At 37.4% G+C, this 22,740-nt stretch overlaps 1 protein-coding gene across 1 annotated transcript in view; it reads right to left on the minus strand.

Moving 5' to 3' along the window:
- The window catches only part of rbpjl (recombination signal binding protein for immunoglobulin kappa J region-like), a 31,375-nt gene that overhangs the window by 3,589 nt on the left and 5,046 nt on the right, over positions 1-22,740 (minus strand). Inside the window, exons 5-9 of the mRNA XM_021477361.3 lie at positions 19,426-19,563; positions 15,468-15,580; positions 9,316-9,456; positions 6,990-7,145; positions 5,522-5,625 (exon numbers count right to left, since the gene is read on the minus strand). Of these exons, the coding sequence (XP_021333036.2) occupies positions 5,522-5,625; positions 6,990-7,145; positions 9,316-9,456; positions 15,468-15,580; positions 19,426-19,563 (652 nt within the window). The remainder of the gene's footprint in view (positions 1-5,521; positions 5,626-6,989; positions 7,146-9,315; positions 9,457-15,467; positions 15,581-19,425; positions 19,564-22,740) is intronic.

The raw sequence follows: 22,740 nt of genomic DNA on the forward strand, positions 1-22,740 counted from the left end.
ACAGAATCTGCTAGCAGCTCACACTGACTGTTAGATTATTGCCATTCACTGCAGTTGCTGAACTTTGACACTACTATGAATCTTATAAATGGTTTCCGCCTGTAACTTAAGATGAGGGAAGTTACAGCTCAATAATTTGCAGTCATTTCAGCTGCAGATCAGCCGCTGACCTTCTTGACATTTGACTCCTGACCACTGCTCTGAGAACATCCTTACAAGGACCTGAAAGAGAGCATCAGTTCACCCCAGCCTGCTGAGACTGGAATGTCACACCAAGGCATCCCTGGAGTCTCGGCAAGGTGGACACAACAAACTAAAATTACTGCACAGGGAGACGTTTTGTACGAGTAGAGGCTGGTTTTGTGTTTGCTGCATAATAATTAACTGTGATTTATAAAAGAAATAGTTCAGGACTAGATAAGCAGAATTCAGAAAGACCTGAGGTTGTAATTTATACATGGATGTCACTGCTGAAAAAAAATATGGCTTTTTAATGTTTTAGTACTCTTATTTCTGATAAGTAGAACTATAACATCCAAAATGATTGTACTTTATGGACATCTGTATATTTAATTTACAAAGCTTGTGTTTAAAGGGGACCAAATGGGCAAAAATCACTTTTATAGGGGGTTTAATCATAGCCCCTTTCACACATACAGACCTTTCCGGAAAATTACCGGCAATTTTCCAGAGAAGTATATATGTGTGAACAGGCCCTTTTTGAAAATGCTGGTGAATTCGGTCCAGCTATTTTCTGGAAAGACAAGAGGCCCTTTCACACAGTGATACTGATAAACATCCGGAAAATATCCTTAACAACTTTAACGGTAGGTTCAAAAAAGGGCTGTTCACACAGGTGAGAACGTTACCGAATTTTTCCGGAAAAGAGCCTTCACACAACTATTCCATAATACTGGTAAATTCTGACATCATTAACCAGAAATGAGCTGTAAACGGCTGCGCTTGTATTTGTAAACATTTAATTAAATTACAAACTCTGTGGATGGAGTATTGTGAACAACTTCGATAAAATTATATAGAGAAACACTTTAATATATTGAGATGTACATAAATTGTGTGTGCTGGTGCTCACCAGCTGCTTCAAGCAACGCGACGCGTCAAGCAACTGAGGTAAGCAGATCGAAGGTAAACAAACAACGGCTTATCATAAGCATCTTATCGCTGATTATTTACACAGTTGGCATTAAGAAGGAACATATAAAAGTTATCTGACTATCATCTAGCAGCTAAATGTGTCTGAAAAAATATTCAAAGGTTTTTACTTTTTGAAACTGCGCGGACGTGAATCCGTCTGAGTGTTCTGATTGGCTAAAGTAGAGACCTCACGTCAGCACGTTCTACACTCTTTCCGGTAATCTTCCTTTTGTGTTCACACAGCACAGCATTCCGGCAAATTATTGGTAATGTTATAACTTCTCTTTCCGGAAAATAGCCGAAACGAATTTACCGGTATTTTCAAAAAGGGCCTGTTCACACATACAGACCTTTCCGTAAAATTGCCGGTAATTTTCCGAAAAGGTCTTTATGTGTGAAAGCGTCTAAGGTGTAACAGCAACCCAGCAACTTATCAATATTATATATGACAGAGACCCTAAATGTGCTCTAAATGTAAACTATGAAAATTCTCCTACATTTGCAAATTGGAGTAAAACAAAAAGGGCAAATACAGATAGAAGCTTCTAATTTTAAAGTCATTTTTTAGCTTGTAATTATAAGGTTCTATCTGGCAGATCATTCACTGAAGCATTACTTAAAAAAAAAAACATCACCTTATGTAAATAAGTTGTCAAATAATAAGATCATGTGAATAACTCAATTTTGACAAAAATGTCAGCTAGAACCTTATAATTCTAAAGTGACAGCGTCTAATGTCTAGTCAGTGTCTAAGGACAACAATTTAGTGATGCCCAAATATGACATGAAATGACGTTGATTTTAGCTTGTTAGAAAGTGACCAAAATCTAACGTCGAGCCAACATCTTAAACCAGCGTCATATTGACGTCAAATACTGACATTTACTCATCAGGTATGGCAACTAAAATCCGAAGTCTGATAGATGTTATAGTGGTAACGTCCACACAACGTCAAGCTGTAACATCATTAGACGTTGATATTTGGTTGGTTTTAGGTTAGACCAGGGGTCGGCAAGCCAAAACGTTGAAAGAGCCATATTGGACCAAAAAAAACAAAAAACAAATATGTTTGGAGCCGCAAAAAACGTAAAGCCTTATATAAGCCTTATAATGAAGGAAACACATGCTGTATGTATCTATAGTAGCTATGTTAGCCTACTATAAAAATGACTAAGTTGGCTACAAATAGATAATGAGCCTTTATGATTAAATAGCCACTGAAATCAGGTGGTTGGTGTTTATTTCGTTGTCATTTAAACACTTCAGCACAGCCTCTGGTCTTTTAGTGATATTAATTTGATCATTTCTTCTTGCGGCCCATCAGAGTTCACATACCTGCATAAAAGCGCATTGAATATCGGTCACATCAAAGGCAATTGAGTATGCTGGCACTGAATTAATGTCCTTGGTTTGCTGATCGGTCATGTTACCTGCCATTTTAATAGCCCTTTCCTTCACTGTCTTAGCGGAGAGAGGTATATCTTTAATTTTTTGAATTATCTTGGTTTTGTTTTTGAAGTCTGCAAATAGGTGTTCTAGTATGTTGATGAATGACTTCTTTATGTAGTCACCATCTGTGAACGGTTTTCCATGCTTTATTATCTCCCGGTTTGTTTACAACAGCCACCTGCCTGGCATCCCGCCCTGCTGATGGAAACCTGTGTCGCAGGCTATGACGCAAATCTTCGTTGACAGAAATGTTGAAATTAAATATTAATTCTACACACTTTTACAGCATTTGAAAACGTTAAAAATTTTTGTCCTCCTATAGAAATCATATTAAAACAAAAATATATACTAATCTTCCCCGTCTTTTTGAACATTTTTGAAAAAACTTCAGGGAGCCACAAGGGCAGCGCTAAAGAGCCGCATGCGGCTCTAGAGTTGCGGGTTGCTGACCCCTGGGTTAGACGTTGGACAGTGTTGTCGACCTGATGTTGTGTTCTGACGTCAACCTGATTTTAAACAAACAAAATGCAATATCCCCATGACGTCAGGGTACAATGTCAATCTGACGTCTCGTGCCTGCTGGGTATTTAAGGCCATTTTGGTCATCATACAGTAGTCTTCTTATCAGTGACGTGCATCTACAGTATACAGTCTCTGGGTCAATGCGTGTAAAGCAGTGGTCACCAAACTTGTTCCTGGAGAGCCGATGTCCTACAGATTTTAGCTCTAACCCTAATTAAACACGCATAAACAAGCTAATCAAGGTATTTGTAGGTAAACTTGAAACATCCAGGTAGGTGTGTTGAGGCAAGTTGGAGCTAAACCCTACAGGGATACCGGCCCTCCAGGACCGAGATTGGTGACCCCTGGTGTAAAGATTTTGAACATCTTCTTATAGCCAGCAGCTAGCTCTCTGCAACTCTCACATGGTTGCCCACTGAAGCTAAGCAGGGGCCTGGTCAGTACCTGGATAGGAGACCAGATGGGAATGCTAGGTTGATGCCGGAAGTGGTGTTAGTGAGGCCAGCAGGGGGCGCCCAACCTGCGTTCTCTGTGGGTCCTAATGCCCCAGTATAGTGACAGGGACTCTATACTGCTCAGTGAGCGCTGTCTTTCGGATCAGACGTTAAACCGAGGTCCTGACTCTCTGTGGTCATTAAAAATCCCATGTCTTTTGAAAAAGAGTAGGGGTTTCACCCCGACATCCTGGCCAAATCTGCCCACTGGCCTCTGTCCATCATGGCCTCCTAACCCTCCCCATATCATAATTTTCTTCATCACTCTGTCTCCTCTTCACCAATTAGTGTGTGTTTGGTGTGCAGTCTGGCGCAAAATGGCTGCTGTCCAGGTGGATGCTGCACACTGGTGGTGAATGAGGAGATTCCCCCCTATGTGTAAAGCGCTTTGAGTGTCCAGAAAAGCATTATATAAAAGTAAGGAATTATCATTATTATTATTATTATTATTACTGGACACTTTTAAGGCTTCCAAACAGTTTGCTGCAATTATAAATCACCCATGTCTTGAGGTAGTTCATTATGATGTGATTTATCTTCTATGTGTAATTTGATTGGGCAAGAATCACAGGACTGATTTTGTTTATCCCCATAGACAAGAAAAAATAAAGTAGTGACTGCAGGTTGAAGGAAAGTAGTGGAGTAAAAGTACAGATACGGCACTAAAAACGTACTCAAGGGAAAGTAAAAGTACATAGTTTTAAACCTACTTAGTACATTAATAATAATCTGTAAGTAATCTGAGTATTTGAAATAAGTTACTTTACACCACTGATGAGGAGATCTGTGCTTTACTACAGTACATTTCATTCTCTACTCATGTGCTGACCAGGACCTCCTGTGGTTTACAGGAAGAGGAAGTCATAAATAAAGAGAGAAGCTTTTAAACCACACATTCACGAACCATATCGTATTCAACTCAGATTGCGTTAATAAGTTTTCCTGTTTATATCAGTAATGTTTGAACAGTGTAACAAAATTACGCTGTCTACTAAATTGTGTGACGGCAGTTTAGATGTTTAACCGTGTAGATTTTTTAAAAATAAAATAATTCATTTATAAGCTTTTTGATGCTGCAGAATGACTAAATTAAATAAACCAAATAAGTTTTAAAGGCAATATATCCCATTTAGTAGAAAATTGTAAAGATTTTAAATGATATAAATCTTTTTTTATGATTTAATATGATTGTTTTTAATATAAATGTTAGTATGATACATGTTTAAATTTCATTAAATGATGCCTGATGATAAGATGTTTTAATACTATTAATATTCAAACAATTGTTTATTTAATGACATTTTAGTTAGTATCTTCTGTAAATCAGTTTTTAAAAGCATGATTACCAATATTTTTTAATAGGGAAAAAAGTTATAAGTAATGATATTTTTATGCTTTCGTTTTCAGATGACTCTTTTTTTTTGTCTTACAACCATTTTATTTATTACTTAATCATTTTCAAATTAGTTAGACATTTGGGTGTTTTCAGATTTATTACTGTCCAACAAACAATTTTGCGTATAATAGACATCTAATAGACATCTAAATGTAGACAGCTTGGCTAAAACATGGCTAAACTTGGGCTATCAGTGAACATCTAAGAAACATCTAAGAAAAGCCCAAAACTAGACTAGTCGTCAAATAGACAAATTAGACAGACTTTATTCATTTCTATTTATTTGATGACTAGTCTAGTTTTGGCCTATTCTAGTCTAGTTTTGGCTTATTCATCTATTAGATTTTCACTGACAGGATAAAAATTTAGCCTTGTTTAAGCCAAGACGACTATACTTGCTGGGAGGTTTTCAAACTACAAGCTACTGATTATTTAAGAGTATCTCCAAAAACCCTTCACAAAAAATAAGGGCATATAATTCAGTTATTAATAAATAAATGCTAACCTGAACATGGTCTCAGCTTCCATGTTGCCGAACCAGACCCTTAAGTGTGGACTGAAGTTTTCTCCGTGAAGCTCCAGCATGGCCACATGTCCACCTCCATTCAACTAAATAAAATATTTAACATGTTTAAATACAGCTTATTTATACATTCATTCATTCATTTTTTTTTTCGGCTTAGTCTCTCTATTAATCCGGGGTGGCCAGGTTTCAGAAGAGTGTATCATAAATAAAATATATCATTATTATTATTATTATTATTATTAAGCTATTTTAATTTCAAAATTTTGTTTAAATCTTTTCATTTAGATAAGTGGGTCTAAAGTGCACCTTTTAAAAATATTATATTTACTGTAGTTTTAAATTTTAAAGCACATAGAATAATCACAGGACAATACAACATAAACAGAAAAATAGACCAGCAAGAATAAATAAATTAAAGATAAAATACTAATAAATGAATGAATACATAAATAAAATACAAAATACTTTAAATGAATAAATAATAAACAAATAAAAAATAAATAAATAAATAAATAATTAAAATACAAAATACTTTAAATAAACAAATAAATAAACAAACAAATAAATAAATAAATAAAATACAAAATAATTAAAATACAAAATACTTAAAATAAATAAATAATAAATAAATAAACAAATAAATGAATGAATAAAAGAATAAATAAATAAATTAATAAATAAATAAGCAAACCAATAAATAAATAAATAAATAAATAAATAAATAAATATATGAATATATAAATAAAATATAAAATAGCTTAAAATAATAAATGAATAAATAAATAATCGAATGAATAAACAAACAAACAAACAAACAAATAAAAAAAGAAATAATAATTAACTAAATAAATAAATAATAAATAATAAATGAATACATAAATGAATTAATGAATGAATAATTGAGTGAATTAATAAGTAAATTTAAATAAATTAATTAATTAATTCAGTAATTCATTAATTAATTCCTTCAGTAAATTCAGTGTTGCTGATAACCACAGAATCAAGTACCGACAAAGGGAGTTTGTATATAGCAGTCAACACTTTGAAGCAAATTTTTTGAGTGCACTTTTTGCTGCTTGTTCAACACTAATTATTTAAAATGAGCTGAAATAACACAATTCTTTGCTTTTGCTTTTTTGGGGTCAACTTAAATGATTTATGTTTAATCCACTTAAAATTGTTTAAGTTAACTTAATCAATTTGTGTAGGGACAACATGAATGAATTGAGTGGAACCCTACATATTTATACTGTATACTGAAGAAGAAACAAAAAACTGCCATTGACAGCTTTTTTTCCAGCATTCTTTAGGATATCTTGTTTTGTATTTGACATAAGATAAGAAACTTATAAACATTTACAATCACTTGTGTGAGGAAATGGTGAGGAAATTGTATTTTTGGATGAACTATCCCTTTAAATCTACAAAAAAAGCATTGATGTCTGACCTCCAGTCCGCTGATAACAGGCACAGGGCTGATGGTTGCAGGATGACCGGTGAGACTCTCACTGAAGCTGTATTCAACCACCTCTGTTCCAATAATCGTCCAGCAGGATCCATCATTCAATGACACCTTATTACTCTCTTTAGGGCATGGAGAGGCCTGCAGGGTTGACATGAGGATGAATAAACGTTGACACAATTTTCATATCACTCACTCACACTTTCCTTCAGCTTAATCCCTTATTTATCAAGGTTTGCCATAGCAGAATGAATCACCAATTACTCTTGCATATATTTTTTTGCAGCAGACATCCTTTCAGCATTGAGACTATATTAAGGCCATGTCCACAAGTAAATGGGTATTTTTCCAAACAGAGTTTTTCCCTGATTCGTTTTTTAAAAGTCTCCGTCCACATCAAAATGCAAAAATGCACACGCCGAACCAACAAGGGGCGATAATGACAATTTTAATCGGGGTTTACACCAAACAGATAAATACATTTCCACTTTGCAAGGAATTTGCATGAGTAAATTGCATACAAGCCAATGCATATGTGAGAAAAGAGGCAGATTATCGTCCCCCGGAAGCGAACAACACAAAATATGCAATGCATTTCAAGTTCAAGTTCAATTTATTTATAGAGCGCATTAAAAAACATTCACAAGACTGAACAAAGTGCTGTACAAAAGACAACGTAAAAATAAAAAGCCAGAAATGTAAAAAAATAGAATTAAGACAAGAGAAATGTCTGAAAAAATGTAGCAGTGGAAATGCCACAGTAAAGTGCATTGCAGTAGTCTAACCGTGATGTAATAAAAGCGTGGACAGCCATCTCTAGAGTGGTGGGATTTAAGAAATGTTTGACTTTAGACAGCAAACGGAGTTGATAAAAACTGGAGCCAATAACTGAACTGATCCGTTTGTCTAGTTTCAGTGACGCATCTAGGATGACACCCAGATTGTGGACACAGGGGGATTTGAAGGCAGATAAGCAGCCCAGATCTAGGCAAGTGGCCTGAACATTATCAGTAAGGCTGAAGACAATCCCCTCTGAATAATTATGCACATTCGCATTTCAAGAGATCACACTTAGCTGATAATCAATAAAGCGTATTTGGCATGCTGTCCCGGGAGAGAGCCCTGAGCTCGTAATATCCTCGAGCCCGGGGCTCCCTCCCTTAGAAGGGTGAGAGGAGAGTTGGAGCTCAGGTAGGTCTCGAGAACTCCCCTGCTTGTCATCGTGTTAGAAGTGTAAACTAAGGTTGTCTTAGGTGATAACTTGGTTTAGTCGATTGCTATGGTTTATGTTTTTGGACGGTGGGAGGAAACCAGGGAACCCGGGGGAAACCCACGCGAACACAGGGAGAACATGTAAACTCCGCACAGAAACACAGACCAGCCTGATAGGAGGTTGGACCAGCGGTGTTCTTGTGTGAGGCAACAGTGCTAGCCACTGGAAAACCGTGTTGCCCGATCAGAAAAAAGGAGGGGGGGAGTAGGGGTGGAAGGGGGTGAAGCTTCAAGACGAAGATAACTGGAGTGATTTATAATGCTTCAGTAATCATCTAATAGTGTAGATTACGGAGCTAATGAGGAGCCAGCTGTGTTGATCATAAGTACGTGATTCTCTCAAAATGAGTTTATAAATAAAGCCCACACTTATTGCAAATGTGCGTAATTTTGATGCAAAAACGTCCATGTTTGGTCCGAACCCAAGCGTGTTGGCCAATCACAAAGGAGAAAACTCCTAGCCGGAGTTTTCATAAAGTATCGGTTTCAGACACCTGACACTGCGTTTTTGTGTGGACAAACAGAGAAACGGCATAGAAAAAAGTACAGTTTTGAAAATACCTCTGTCCGTGTGGACAGGACCTCACTCGTGAACCCTCAGTGATGGGAAACACCCACATACACTCACCTCCACACACACTCATACACTACGGCCAATTTAGTTTACCCAGTTCACCTAAACAGCACGTCTTTGGACTGTGAGGGAAACCAGAACCATTCATTTTCCTTCGGCTTAGTCCTTTATTCATCAGGGGTTCGCCACAGCGGAATGAACCGCCAACTTATCCAGAAAAAGTTTTACACAGCGAATCCAGGTGCAATCCAGTACTGGGAAACATCCATACACATACCATTCACACACATACACTATGGCCCATGCCAACATGAGAACATGCAAACTCAACATAAAAATTCCAATCGGCCCAGCCGGGACTCCAACCAGCGACCTTCTTACTGTGAGGCAACATTGCTAACCACTGAGCCACCATGTTACCCAAACCAGAGCCATATGAAGTCAAAGTTGATATCTAAAAGTCACCTGGAACTGTATGATTTTTTCATTAGACAGGCACAGGTACATGTGGTCGCTGCCTCGGAACTGGAAAGCACATTTATGAAGCTGAGAAACAGGTTCATCCACGTCTAGACATGCCTGCTGCTTGTTCACTTTACGAATTACCTACAAGAAAAGAAGAGAGAAATTATTGCTGAAAATTGTTTTGACACTTTAACATCCTTATTAGAGAAAACATGAATTTAAAGTTGCAATATATTTTCTTCCCTAATATGACACAGGCCCTGTTTACATCAGGTATTAACATGCATTAAGCTGACTCACAGGTAGGCAATGGAATTTACACTAGGGAATGTAATGTGTTTTAAAAAATTTTGTTGTTGAATTTTGGCCATTTTCACACTGAATGCTGTAGGTTTGTATTAGAATCAGGAAACATTGGCAACTTTCTTCTTGGTAATGTGTTTTTTAATGATATCCTTTATTTTGCAGGTTGTGAATTGATTGGTTTGTTATGGTTGGGTTTTGCTATTGTTGGGTCTCATTTGATTGGACGGTTAATTCCAGGCTCATCATCAAACAATAAAATCCTGTTATTTTGGTTAGCACAAAAATGTGTTCCTGCCTTACACTTTTTTAATTAAATCAATTTCAGTAATGTTTCAGTTATTTCAAACATACAAACTTAAAACATCAACTTAAAATTTGCATAACTTTAAAATAAAGCTGGGACCTGATTGGCTTTTTAAAATAAGTTAACTTAAAAAGCTTATGTCTTCATAAATTTTTTTTTGTTTGTTTTTTGTTTACAGTGCAGGGCACATAAATTAAAAAAAAAGAGTTTATTTAGATTTTTTAAATTATAAAATTTCTCCATAGAAATAAAAAATAAATTATGGCTTATATTCATTCATTTTCTTGTCAGCTAAGGCCCTTTATTAATACGGGGTCACCACAGCGGAATAAACCACAAACTTATCCAGCAAGTTTTTACGCAGCGGATGCCCTTCCACCCGCAACCCATCTCTGGGAAACATCCACACACACATACACTACGGACAATTTAGCCTACCCAATTCACCTGTACCGCATGTCTTTGGACTGTGGGGGAAACCAGAGCACCCGGAGGAAACCCACGCAAAGGCAGAACATGCAAACTCCACACAGAAACGCCAACTGAGCCGAGGTTCGAACCAGCAACCCAGCGACCTTCTTGCTGTGAGGCGACAGCACTACCTACTGCGCCACACCCCTGGCTTATATACACTACCTGACAAAATCTTGTTGCCTTTCCAAGTTTTAGGAACAACAAATAATGTATTGACTTTTAGTTGATCATTTGGTATCAGAAGTGGCTTATTTGAAAGGCAAGATTATGCTTATTTCACCAATATAAAACATGATCATGTCTTGATTTTTCATTATTTAAGAACAGTAAAGTCTGGCTTTGCTTAGACAAAAGTGCGTGTCACTTAACAAAAATAATGTACAGTATAAGTCATGCTGCAGTGGAAACAGAATGAATATAGTGTATGACTCCATGGAGCTTGGAGGACTGCATCCATACATCTCTGCAATGACTCTAAAAACTTATTAATAAAGTCTCCCAGAGTTCATCAAGATTCTTTAGATTCATCTTTAATGCCTCCTCCATCTTACTCCAGACATGCTTAATAATGTTCATTTCTGGTGACTGGGCTGTCCAGTCCTGAAGCATCTTGACGTACTTTGCTTTCAGGAACTTTGATGTGGAGGCTGAAGTATGAGAAGGAGCGCTATCCTGCTGAAGAATTTGCCCTCTCCTGTGATTTGTATTGTAATGGGCAGCGCAGATACCTCAGGCTGTTAATGTTGCCATCCACTCTGCAGATCTCTTGCAAGCCCCCATACTAAACGTACTAAAAAACTTGACTGATTTCTGTGAGAATCTTGGGTCCACACGGGTCCCAATAGGTCTTCTGCAGTATTTGTTATGATTGGGATGCAGTTCAACAGAAGATTCATCTGAAAAATGACCTTCTGTCACTTTTCCAATGATCAACTAGGAGTTGTTATTATGTCAGGTAGTGTACATACTAAGAAATGTTTGTTAAGTAGCAGCTATCGTGTTAAGTATTTGTTGTTGTTTGTATTCTTAAAAATACAATTTCTTAAAGCGCCCCTTTATTCCATAAAAAACAAAGCGAAAACAAGACTAATATGCTTACTTCATTGTTACTTGTTTAAAGAAAAAACTCATTTAATTTTGACATATTATTTGTGAAAACAAGACAATATTTTTCCTTATATTTAAAACGCTTCTTGATTTAAGAATTGTTAGATATTTGGACTAGAAATAATACAAAACTCTAAGTAAGAAACTCTTGTTCTGCAGTGATAAGCAGACTTAAAAATAGAGCGATCATCCTTGTCTCATGCCCCACTGCACCTGGCCTCATGCGGCCGCCCCCCCTTGCAGCACCTGTGCAGCACAATATGCCTGACTGTTCATTCTCCTCCAGCACACGAGCAAACGTCCTGCTGCATGACGGCTTCAAATCCATGCTTGCAAACCAAAATAAAACAGTCAGCACTTTCAACAACTAAAACAACACACTGACGGTTTGTTCTATTTGCTTGTCTGCTAAATGTGGTATTATACGTCGTCCTTGGCATTTTGATCACGTGCTTTATCAGCAAATTGTGACGCAGGCTGGTAGCAGACCGGCTTCCAAAAAACACCACAGGGATGGAAATTTGTATGGAATCGACTTTAGAGGCATGGAAGAAAAAAATAGCTGAAATATAAACACTCATTTGTTTTACACGTTTCTGCATGAAATAACTAAACATTGGCACATAAAGCAACCCATTTAAAAACATCACAGTATGTGCATACTCCAGCTTAAAGGCATAGTTCACCCCAAAAAATTCACCCCAAAAAATTCTCACTATTTACTAACTCTCAAGTTTCCCAATCTTTATGAGTTTCTTTCTTCTGTTGAACACAAATGAAGATATTTTAAAGAATGCTGGAAACCTGTAACCACTGACTTACATAGTAGGAAAAACAAATACTGTGGAAGTCAATGGTTACGGGTTTCCAGCTTTCTTCAAAATATCTTCATTTCATTACAGTTTAGAACAAATAAAAGCTGAGTAAATGATAACAGAATGTTGTTGTACTTGTGGATTCTAGACTGTTGCTATTTTTTTGCAGAGGTGTTCTAATGCTGCGTTCACACCAATCACAGGGGAAGCGTCAAGCGTGAGTGATTTACATGTTAAGTAGCTGCGAACAGACATTTTGTGAATGAATTTCATGCGATTAACACGTGTATCGCACGTTTCGCGTGAATCACTTGAGTTGGAAAATTTAAACCTTAGTGGACATTTGTGCTGCGTTAACCAATCAGGAGCTTGCTTTTGTAGGGGCGTGATTAAAATGTAGTGCCTGTTGTTGGTGTCGTGAGAGGAAATCCTCTTGCCAACACTGGACAACAGCTCATCAAACTGGGCTTGAATCAGTCTGATGCACTGCTGAAAGCCTCTATCATCCAGGCACAGTTTCTGGAGGAGTTGATGAACTCACAGAGCTGTGTGCACCTCTGAATGGGTCTAGAGGACTCGGACACGGTGCCGATCTAATATACGCTGTTTTTTAGCCTTCCTAAAGGACATAAGCACAGCTATTCTCTCAATAAAATCCATGTTAGCCATTGAGCAAAAAAGCTAGAGACAGAAGCCCCGCCCACGACGCAAATCTGCATCTAGTGTGAAGTGAATTTAACCCACAAACGAAGAGACTAAACTCAAAATGTGGTTGCTAGGTTGTACTACGGTTACTGGAGGGTTGTAACTGGTTTCTAGACTGTTAGGTTGTATTTTGGTTGGTAGTGTGTTCAAAGTAGTTATAGGTGGTTCCTTTGGTTGGTTGTTACAGTGTTGTGAGTAATTGCTAGTAGGGTTGTCTCGATCCTGGAATTCGGTACCAATTGATACTGAAATTTAAAAAACGTCCATTTCCCGCTAACATTTGGGCTCTGTTGAGCATGTTCTTAAACATCAGTTCAGCGAACTCAGCACTGTTTTTGAGTGCAACTACAGATACAGGGACACTGGAGCGTTTTAAAGTCACGTCGGTAAGCTGGTTTGTCTATAAGCTGACATACAAGCGATCCACTGATGAATAGCGTCTTTAAAATGCTCCAATGTCCTTATATCTGTGGTTATACACAGAAAACATCAGTGAGTTCGGTGAACTTATGACCTTCACAGGCCATGACCAATCACAGTCATTTCTGTTGAGCATGTGAACACAATAGCAAATCAGCACTGTTTAAGAACGTGCTCAACAGCGCTCAAATGTTTGCAGGAAATGGATGTTTTTAAAATTTCAGTATCGAATGAATTTCAGTACCATGACAACCCAGTTGCTAGGCTGTTGCTAAGGTGTTTTAAGTGGTTGTTAGTTTGCATTTATGTTGCTAGTGTCGTTCTATGTGGCTACTAAGCTGTTTCTAAGTTGCACTTTGGTTGCATTGGTTTTGTGAGTGGTTACTAGGGTGTTTGAAGTGATTGCTAGGCTCTGAGTGTTTTTGCTGATGTCACAGAAATCACACATTTTAAACACTGTTGCTGCATACCAATTCAAAATTTTAATATTCTTATACTTTAAAGGGCCATGACACCCCCCACTTTCGGTTAAAGTCTACTTCAGAATTTTTTCAAAAGATGCATGATTAATGGGCGCGAGCATCGGGCAGGAGTGGGCGTGGCCAGCAGGAGAGAAGGGAAGCAAACAACTGTTGATGTCAGTTAACTCACAAATTGAGACAAACCGTGAGGACACGCATGAGTTTATAGTTTACAAAGTTAAAATGCAAAGAAATGAACAGTGATTTAATGCCCTGCTACATTTGTTATTCGTAATTTCATATACCCTCAATCCCCGGGTCTGAATCATAGATCTAAATGCAGACTCAGTGCAGCAGGTCTCCTGACCTGTCTATTTTAACCATTAGTCCTGCTGGTAATCTGGAGGATTTAGGCGAACACAGCAGCACGGCTATGTGTCTGAATGTGAATGAACTCCTGATACAAGACAAAATCCGCCATTCTCCAATTCTCGTACTGCTCTCCTGACAAAAATGCTTGCATCACACACACAGCTTTGCTGTATGATCGGCCCTGACAGGATCGCTGGGAAAACATGCAACAAACCCCGTGGATCATGGAAACAAACACATAGGAGCCTAAACGGCTACTGCGTGCCCGTGGGTCCGTGTCTCACAGCTTGAGCATGGCACTGGTCTGGCAGGTCTGCGTCTGCCTTGCCTTCGGAAAGCGCGTGCTGTCATGCTCTCATGAATAATTAAGCAGCAGGCTCTTCTCATAGGATAAGGAAACTCCACCTTGAATAATGAGAAACCGACGCGTCATCATTGCACTTGCATATCTGCGCTACGTCGCTGATTTTGATCCCTCCCCAAAAATCGTTTTAAACCCGGAAGCTGAAATTAGCAGACAAAAGCTCAAAATTATCCAGTTTTCCCCACAATTAAAGCTGACAGGTGCTAACATTGTCTTAACTGAAGCTCAACACACACAAATCTGTTAATATATAAGAAAAAGTTCTCCAGGGTGTCCTGAACCTTTAAGTGTGTAACAGAAGAGTATGTATGAAACTCCAGGGACAGACGAGTCTTCGCTGACGTCCAGCATTCTCCAGCCTCTGGTGCTTAGACTGCAGCTCTGCACAAGACATTTGGCCATTTGAGAAATGGTTGTGCCCAAATGAGCCTGGTTTCTCTCAAGGTTTTTTATCCTTCACTTTCACCAATCAGAGAAGGAATTTCCTCGCCGCTGTTGCCACTGGCTTGCAAGGCTCGGGACTTGTAGAGCTGCACATCGATGGATTTGCTCTTCAGTGTTTGGACTCTCAGCAGTGAATATTAAACCACACTGAACTGAACTAAACTTAAACCCTGAAAACTAAACTGACACTAAAATCTTCTATGTGAAGCTGCTTTGAATAAATCTATATAGTAAAAGTACTATAGAAATAAAGATGAATTGAATTGAATACTCATTCTATTTTCGAATACTATTTAGGACAATTTAGTATGCAAATTGGGATGCAGATCTCAGTATGCAAAAACAAGCATGAGAAACAAAAACATTCGATATTTGCATACCATTGGTGGCAGTGCCACTCCGGAGTCAGTGCAGACCAGCTGAACCACACAGCCGTAGCAGATGTAGCTCTCACACATTGTGTATTCACTGTGCGCGGCCTGCGTCTCCTCCACTGCGAAGAAACAGATTGAGTATTATGGTAAAGCGCTGTAGGGGGCGAGAAAGAAAAACAGACCCCACTCAGACCAGGACTGGGCCTTGGGTTCTGTACAGGGGTTAAATGCACTTATGCTGCATTTATACCAGCTGCTCAACACATGTTGCTGACATTTACAATTGAGTGTTTATATTTTTTATCTCTCTTTTTTTTGAGAAATGTCAACTTGAGTGTACTGGAAAACTGATCTTACGCTCAAATGCAGCGAGGCATTTGTGAGAGCTTATTTACGCTGGACGTTCTACATGGATTATGACCAATTGAGCTAGCCGTTTGTAGATTTGTCTGGGTTTATTTAGCTACTGTGGCGAACGGTTAATTTGTCACTACAATATACAGTAATGGATCTGTGCATATGCTTATGGATTAATGGATACTTCTGTAAAATGTTTCCTATGTGATAAGGGGGGTGTAGAAAAGCCTAGCATAGATAAAGCCTATTAGAAAATGTTACATATGTGGTGTATGCTCTTTTCAAATTTATTCTCTGCATATAAATGCATAATTTGCATTCAGTTATTACTACACTAAAAAAATAAACAATTATTGGTCCCACTTTATATTAAGTGGCCTTAACTATTATGTATAATATTATGTACTATGTACACATGAATTAATAGTTTGTTACAATGTACTTATTGTGTAAATACATGTATATATTGTGAAATTCTGCTTGATTAAATACCTGTATGTAAATACATATGTTATTAACTTCTAATTACATTTGTAAATACACTGTTGACCATCCCTTACACCTTAACCCACCCTTAAACCTACCCAGACCAGCAAACCTGTCCATAACCCAACCTCTATCCCAACTCAAAAACACCACAAGTGTTCTCAAATACATTATGAACACAGTAAGTACATTGTATTTATTTTTTGATGCAGGTACGTAGTAGTTAAGGACACTTAATATAAAGTGGGACCCAATCATTTATGACAGCATATGTTTTTAGTACATTATTAACTAAGTTAATCATGTTCTAACTTAATTTTGTAAGGTTTGCAAGCAGTTTTAACAAAATATAAGTTAAATGGACTAAGGTTAATTTGATTCAGCTTAAAAATTTAAGGCAACCAGGATTCTTTTACAGTATAAGCCCAGACTGAATCACAAACAATCTGCAGAAATCTCCCCAGTTTTGAGCCCATCGTTTAATCTATTTGTTTACTTATTTAAATGTGCATAATAAATATGTATTTATTCAGTTTTCAGAAATATTGCAAAAAAATATGCGAATGTTTAGGTTAGTTATGTACAATATCATTTGTAAAGTAATATTTTCTGTCTGTTAGTGGATGTATTGCTGTATTTGAGAGACCTTGGGTTTGTGTTAAATTTTCAGCTACTCTCAAAATCATTCTGCATAATCCACAGCAGATTGTTTACAACATTTTGTGCTAAAATAGCAAAAACAAAAGAAAAAGTCCACTGATTCAGTCTGGCTTATAGTTATTCTACATAATGCGTCTCACAGATGTAAACATTGTATGTACACTCTTGACCCAAATAGTTGACTTTACTTTGCGAGAAAAACCACTGACTTAAACCACTTAGGTCTTTCACAAGGTGAAACTAAACAGTCCTAATAAAATGAACAGAATTCACAGTTTTATTATAATTCTACTTGGACTGTTTAAGTTTCACCATTGAGTGGTTTAAGCCCATATTGAAATATAATATATAGAAACAAATGCAACTAGTTGAAGTCAAAATTATTAGCTCCCCTTTGATTTTTTTTTCTTTTTTAAAAAATTCCCAAATGTTTAACAGAGCAAGGAAATTTTCACAGTATGTCTGATAATATTTCTTTATTAAAAAAAAAACATTTTTGGGACAAAATTATTAGCCCCCTTAAGTAAATTTTTTTCTCGATAGTCTACAAAACAAACCATCGTTATACAATAACTTGCCTAATTACCATAACCTGCCTAGTTAACCTAATTAACCAAGTTAAGCATTTAAATGTCACTTTAAGCTGTATTGAAGTGTCCTGAAAAATATCTAGTCAAATATAATTTACTGTCATCATGGCAAAGATAAAATAAATTACTTCAACTGTATATGACATAAATGTTCATGTTTGAAATTTGTATACTATATATATATATATATATATATATATATATATATATATATATATATATATATATATATATATATATATATATACATATATATATACATATATATATATACATATATATATACATATATATATATATATATATATATATATATATATATATATATATATATATATATATATATATATATATATATATACAGTATATGTCATAAATGCATACAAACATACACTCACCGACCACTTTACTGGGTACATTACCAGTAGCGAGTTAAGATACTGGAAATATTCAGAGATTTTGGTCCATATTGACATGATAGCATCACGCAGTTGCTGTCGATTTGTTGGCTACACATCCATGATATGAATCTCCCATTCCACCACATCCCAAGGGTGCTGTATTGGAGTTGTATGTTCTGGTGACTGTGGAGGCCATTTGAGTACAGTGAACTCATTGTTATGTTAAAGAAACCAGTCTGAGATGATTCACACTGGCGCGTTATCCTGCTGGAAGTAGCCATCAGAATATGGGCACTCTTTGGTCATAAAGGAATGCTCAATGCAAAATTGGTACTAATGGGTCCAAAATGTGCCAAGAAAATATCCCCCACACCATTACACCACCACCACCAGCTTAAACCGTTGATATAGGGCAGGATGGATCCATGCTTTCATGGTGTTGGCGCCAAATTCTGACCCTACCATCCAAATGTTGCAGCAGAAATCGAGACTCATCAGGCCAGGCAACGTTTTTCCAATCTTCTATTGTTTTATTTTAGTGAGCCTGTGCAAATTGTAGCCTCAGATTCCTGTTCTTAGCTGACAGGAGTGGCTCCTGGTGTGGTCTTCTGCTGTTGTGCATTCAGATGCTCTTCTGCATACCTTGGTTGTAATGAATGGTTATTTGAGTTACTGTTGCTTTTCTATCTACTTGAACCAGTCTGGCCATTCTCCTCTGACCTCTGGCATCAACAAGGCATTTGCGCCCACAGAACTGCCAATTACTGGATATTTTCTCCTTTTTGGACCATTCTCTGTAAACCCTAATGATGGTTTTGCGTGAAAATCCCAGTAGATCTTCAATTCCTGAAATACTCAGACCAGCCCGTCTGGCACCATTCATTGATTCATTCATTTGCTTGTTGGCTTAGTGCTTTTATTAATCCGGGGTTACCACAGTGGAATGAACCGCCAACTCATCTAGCAAGTTTTTACGCAGCGGATGCCCTTCCAGCCGCAACCCATCTCTGGGAACGTCCGGCGCCAATGACTTTCAAAGTTACTTAAATCATCTTTCTTCCTCGTTCTGATGCTCGGTTTGGACTGCAGCAGATCGTCTTGACAATGTCTACATGGCTAAATGCATTGAGTTGCTGCCATGTGATTGGCTGATTAAGAATTTGCGTTAACAAGCAGTTAGAAAGGTGTACCTAATAAAGTGGCTGGTGAGTGTATATTTCAAAACAGATATGGTCGTTTACATATATATTTTCAACCAATGGATTTACATTTATTTACATGTGTTCAAATATAGTATCTATAATCTTATAATCCTCAAATATAATAGCTAATGTTCATATATCGCCATATATCAGATTTCTCTGCGAGACAATGGGTTTCCAGACATCTTTCTGGTAGGGTCAAAGATTTGAGTGTATGAATAACTGAAATAAAATTGTATATAAAATGAAATAAGCACTGCATCCAGACCTAAATTAACAGTGAAAGCAGTCCACTGTCTTGCGCTGGCAACAAAAGCCCCGTCTTCCACCGCGAGGTACCGTGTACTGACCGTCTGCGACCGCAATCGGTTAAACAATGACACTTTTGAGCCTGAGGAGATACACACTGAGAAACAAACACACATTTTTAGAAAGTTTTAGAAAAAGCAAAGCTATAGGCAAATAAAACAAACACCACGATAATTTAAACTCCCTCTGACATCTATACATGCGTGTTGCAGAAGGCAAACATGAATGACTGATCTACTACTGAAAGTCTGTGCTTTTTCCAGAACTTTGTCTCATTGTCAGTCTCTCCCACGGGACAGTGAGGAATTCACCGTCACTTGACTGCGGCTCTCAGAAGTCAAGCGCCTCTTTCTTTCTTTCTGTGGATCCAGCAGTCAATGTCAACAGAAGATGCCCTTTTAGTGTGTGCTTTAGGATCTGAAGGGTAAAGGTCAAACGTCTGACTCCTGTGGCAATGGCTGCTGGGTGACACCAATCATATACAAAGACATGCAAACACACCAACACAAACTTACAGGGGTATGGTTTCTACACTGGCTGACCCGTTTATGTAATGGCTCTTTGTCAGAGTAGAGTCATTTGTGACCCTGGACCACAAAACCAGTCTTGGCAATACATTGTACACTCAAAAACTTATTTGTGCTGCTTGTTAAAACTACCTATGTAAAATGACCTGAAACAACACAATTCTTGAGATTTTATTGGGAAAACTTGTATGTAAAACTATGTTAATTAATTTGTGTTGGGACAATATGATCGAATTGTGTGGAACGTTGCATTTTGTGGAGTGTGTGGGTTAAAATGATCAATTGTACTTTTGATAGACGTTATAGTGGTAAAGTCCACACAACCTCAAGCTGTAACATCATCAGATGTTGATATTTGGTTATTTTTAGGTTGTACGTTGATATCGGCCTGACATTAGGTTCCATTGGAAAGTTAAGTAAAGATCAAGTTCTATTAATATATGCTGTAAATTTTTTACTGGGGCTTAGTGGTTAGGACGTTTTTGTGTGGAGTTTACATGTTCTCTATATGTTTGTGTGGGTTTCCTTTGAGTGCTCTGACTTCCCCCACAGCCCAAAGACATGCATTATAGGCAACCCAGGCTCATTCTGAAAATGTATCGCTATGTACATTTCTGGAGAGCGCCAAACACGTCCCAGAAGTTTTTTTTTTTTGCAGTTTTTGTTTTCGTGAATCCACCAGAAGCTGCTGTGTACACTTTTTAAGATCTTAAATTTCTCTCGCGAGTGCCATTTGTGCCTGCTGTTCTCACTTAAACCCACCAGAGGCCGCTGTCGACTGACTGAATTACTGATCGACTGACCCACCCTCCTCTAAACCAAACCAATAGTGTTTTTCGAAAGCACTGACTGACCCGCCCACCCACTTCCCTAAACCAACAGTGTTTTTAAAAGCAATCCAGAAAAAGAAAAGCCCTTCGCCAGATTTTTACCACGTTTTCAGATTTTACAACATTTTCACCCTGTTATTTATTTGTTTATTTTATTTCTTGCCTTTTGTTTTGTCTTACCCGCTTTTTAGAACTGTTCTTCGCTGACTTGAACTTCGTCGTCGTGGTCAACTCAACTCTGCGTCTCAAGTCCACTGACATACGTGGCGAGCCACTGGACAAACTGGTAACATTGGGAAAGCCGTCCAAATGAAGGTAAGCAGTCAGCTGGTAAGAGCGAAAACGAACAGCCTCATACTGCCCTGTATCGTTGGTTTATAAATGAAATGCAGCCATACGTACTCCTGGCAACATAAGTCGTGATCTCCAGAAATGTATAGGGCTGCAATTTCAGAATGAGCCTATCCTGGCTATAGGTGAATTAAATAAACTAAATTGGTAGTAGTTTATGAGTGTGAATGAGTGTGTATGGGTGTTTCCCAGCACTGGGTTGTGGCTGGAAGGACATCCGCTGTGTAAAACATATGCTGGATAAGTTGGCGGTTCATTCCGCTGTGGTGACCCCAGATGAATGGGGACTAAGCCGAAGGAAAATGAAAGAATGAATATTTAAAGGAAAATTCATTCATTCACTTTCTTGTCGGTTTAATCCCTTTATTAATCCAGGGTTGCCACAGCAGAATGAACCGCCAACTTATCCAGCACATTATTACACAGCGGATGCCCTTCCAGCCGCAATACATCTCTGGGAAACACACACACGCACACACACACACACACACACACACACACACACACACACACACACTACGGACAATTTAGCCTACCCAATTCACCTGTACCGCATGGAAACCGGAGCGAATGCAGAGAGAACATGCAAACTATACACAGAAACGCCAACTGAGCCAAGGCTCGAACCTGCGACCCAGCAACCTTCTTGCTGTGAGGCAACAGCACTACCTACTGCACCACTGCGTCCCCAATTTAAAGGAAAATAATTCCAGATATTTAAATAGTTGCATCTCAACCAAAAATGGTCTTATCATAATAAAGTATACATCAATGGAAAATGAATTTATTCATCTTTCAGATAATGCATGAATGCCATTTTCCAAAAATGTCAACTTATGACTGCTTTTGTGTTCACATATTTGATTTGATGTAAATAAAACATAAATGTAGAGAAAAAAATCCCCTCCAAAATATGTAGAAAACTAAATTGATTCGTCATACACTGTAAAAATCGAAATATCATAAGTGTGTTTCGTTTATTTAAGGTTGTGAATTGCAGTATGGGATGTTGATCTCTGCTCTGTCGACTTTTGATGTTGAAAATTCAAATCTACAGTTTAACAAAGTGACTTTTATTGACATTTTAGTAGTTTGAAATAATATAATGTTTAAGAAATAATATATAGAGGAATAAGAAATTGTACTGGCAGTTTATTACAAGGTTTTTGTAGTGTAAAATACAACACCAACACAATATATCACTTTAAACTATTAACAATTTTAGTAAAAGTCACTTTTTGAACTTTCCAAGGTTCCAAGTTGTTGGAAGACAGATCAAGGTCCTATAATGCAATCCAAAAGCATGAATAAACTGGGGAAAAAAACCTGAATCACAAAATATAGAAAATTCAATTCATTTCAATTCATGTTTGTTTGAATAGCGCATTTCACAATATAGATTGTGTCAAAGCAGCTTAAGATAGTTCTAAAAAAGTACTATAAAAAGTACTATAAAGAACCATATAAAGAGTGTCACAAAAATGAAAATTAACTCATCATTTACTCGCCCTCAATTGGTTCTAAGCCAATGAGTTTATTTTTCTATGAGTTTATTTTTAGGTGAAC

This window comes from Danio rerio, chromosome 6 (genome assembly GCF_049306965.1).
Source record: "Danio rerio strain Tuebingen ecotype United States chromosome 6, GRCz12tu, whole genome shotgun sequence".
NCBI classification, from domain to species: domain Eukaryota; kingdom Metazoa; phylum Chordata; class Actinopteri; order Cypriniformes; family Danionidae; genus Danio; species Danio rerio.